General features: G+C 28.9%; 1 protein-coding gene across 1 annotated transcript; it reads left to right on the plus strand.

Moving 5' to 3' along the window:
• Window positions 1–1,300: 1,300 nt before the first annotated feature.
• LOC112679893 lies at window positions 1,301–2,630 on the plus strand (the record flags this gene model as incomplete). The annotated part of the gene is given in 2 exon segments (XM_025549827.1): window positions 1,301–1,932; window positions 2,033–2,630. A coding segment is annotated over 1 exon segment (430 nt), but the record flags the coding sequence as incomplete, so codon positions are not given.
• Window positions 2,631–2,632: the final 2 nt, after the last annotated feature.

Raw genomic sequence — 2,632 nt, forward strand, 5'->3', positions numbered from 1 at the left:
AATTATTTATTTATTAAGCCGTGGCAACTATGGTCGTTGTCTGTAAGGGAGGAAACTGTAGGGGAGCATGAGTTGGAGACACATTTGTGTATGTGGGACATAGGTTTGTCACTAAAGACCCAGTGATCTCCTAGCACTTTTCAGTGACTATGGCCAGACATTACGCTACACATTGCTCATAATACACACTATATTATAATATATGATTAGGTAATCATAAAAATCTAAATCAATTAGAAATACTGTATTAAAATTATCTTTGTTTATTTTGTTGAATCATAACAAGATTTAATAGAAAATAGAAAAAATTATTTAGTTGATTGTCTTTTGTAGGAGTCTTTTGATAGCAAATGGAGCTTGAACCAAATCATATTTTATGATTTCTTCTATTTCATCTTTGCATATATGTTTAAACTGTCCTTGTTTTTTCATAGCATCTGCAATTTTAAGCCAATATCATATATTAAATTTAATTAGACATAATATAGATATAGGACTGCATAATAAAATGTAGATGATATAGTTATGTTAATTGCTAGTGAAATAATAAAATAATAGATTTAGAATGCAAAGTAGCTTATTATAGCCGCTTACACTACTACATTTAACTTGCAAGCTTTGTATCACAGTCAGTAAGTGTACAATTAGCAAATAGCCCTACATCATTTGATCTAAAATGAGTTTCCAATTCATTATCAATAATTTCATCCTGAGGAAGAACAATAATCAAAATTTAAAGCAGTTTTTTAAAAATTAAAGAAGTCAACATTCAATATTTTTGTATTATTTATTCATTATGTTGTATCCAACATAGCAATATTAGCAAAGTATTAGTGCAATTAAGCAAATAGTATTATTAGTTGGCCCTAATGCAGTAGGTAACTAATTTTTTGTATATAATCAACACTAAATTAAACTACTAAGTAATATTTATTATTACTTTTTTTTGTTGTAATGTTGAACATGAAGACTGATCTAACAATACAATATTCAGTCACAGAGTTATTTCATTATATTTTATTTTTTATTAGTTTGATTAAGATTATCCTTTAAAATTTAAAATTAAATCAAAATTTGAGTTATGAAAACAATATATAAATTGATCAAAGTACTTACATCATCACAGCATTCTTTATCATTACGATTTTTTTAAAAAAATATGTAAATACTGTATTTTCTTTTTTTCTATTACCTTCTTTTTTTTTAAGAATTAAAAAATGCTATTAAGTAACTCGCGCTATTTTATTTTAAAAAACGAGTTACAAATAAAAACTAATCATTAAACAAAAAAAATCATTAGTCGTGTAGTAAGAACTTTCTTACAAATGAGAAATTACATAATATATATTAATGAAATTCACAAATCACAATAATTACATATCAAACAACATCGTCAACATGCACACAAAGACACTGCCATAGAGTCGATTATTATTAAATGAGGATGGACTGATGGACTGACGGAGATCGAAATCCGGAGAGTCGTTACGAATATTCCGATAATCCGATAATGTGGAAAAATACATCAGTTATTTTTAGGGCGTATAATAATGTTAGATAATTTAAATAATAACTAACATTATCTTTGTTATGTACAGCTGGCATTGGGGTTCTGGTTTTTTTTTTATCATTTCTATAATTCTATAAAATATACTGTAGTACATATTAGGCAGAGCCCACACGGACGCTCAAAGTACGCGCGTTTCGACAAACGTAATTTTTAACGCACGTACTAAAGCGGGCACACGAACGTCGATATGACGTCCGTTAAAAATTTGTTGTTACACGCAACGACTTATTGTATGTTATATCGAACACGACTAATCGTATCAAGTAAAACGGAGCGTGTCATTCATTGTTAACTAAAATTTCATCAATTGTTTCTAACTCTTGACTGTCCTAAAATTTTTAAAAAAAATTGTCTTCATTGAAGTATAAACATACACACACAATTTAAAAAATTAATATTAATTTATATATTCGATAATATACATTATTTTACTTTGGATTTCATTAATTGTAATATTTACAGCTCCCGACAAATAACGAAGAATGGGCGGAAATAGAAAATGGATTTAAAAACAGATGGAACTTTCCACTATGTTATGGCGCTATTGACGGAAAACATATACAAATTGTAGCTCCCGACAACAGTGGCAGTATATATTTTAATTACAAAAAAGTATTCAGTATTGTTCTTATGGCAATAGTAGATGACGATTATTGTTTCCGATATATTGATGTCGGTGCATGTGGCATGGCATCAGATGGAAGTGTATTTAGAAATTGCTCTATTTATAATAAACTAGAGAATAATCTTTTACCAAATGGTGGAGTGATTGTTGCCAATGGTGCATTTCTGTTAAAACCATATATGATGAAACCTTACCCAGGTGACAATTTAACATTGGTACAGAAAGTTTTCAACTATCGACTATCCAGAACTAGGAGGATAGTTGAAAATGCTTTTGGAATATTAGTAAGCCGATTTCGTATTTTTCAAAAACCTATCGCTACTGATGTGAATACAGTGGATAAAATCGTATTAGCAGCATGTGCTTTGCATAATTGGTTACGAAAAGAAAAACGAAATAATTATATAACGCACTGTGATATCGACCGTGAAGATATC

This window comes from Sipha flava, unplaced genomic scaffold (assembly GCF_003268045.1).
Source record: "Sipha flava isolate LNK unplaced genomic scaffold, YSA_version1 17089_pilon_pilon, whole genome shotgun sequence".
NCBI lineage: Eukaryota > Metazoa > Arthropoda > Insecta > Hemiptera > Aphididae > Sipha > Sipha flava.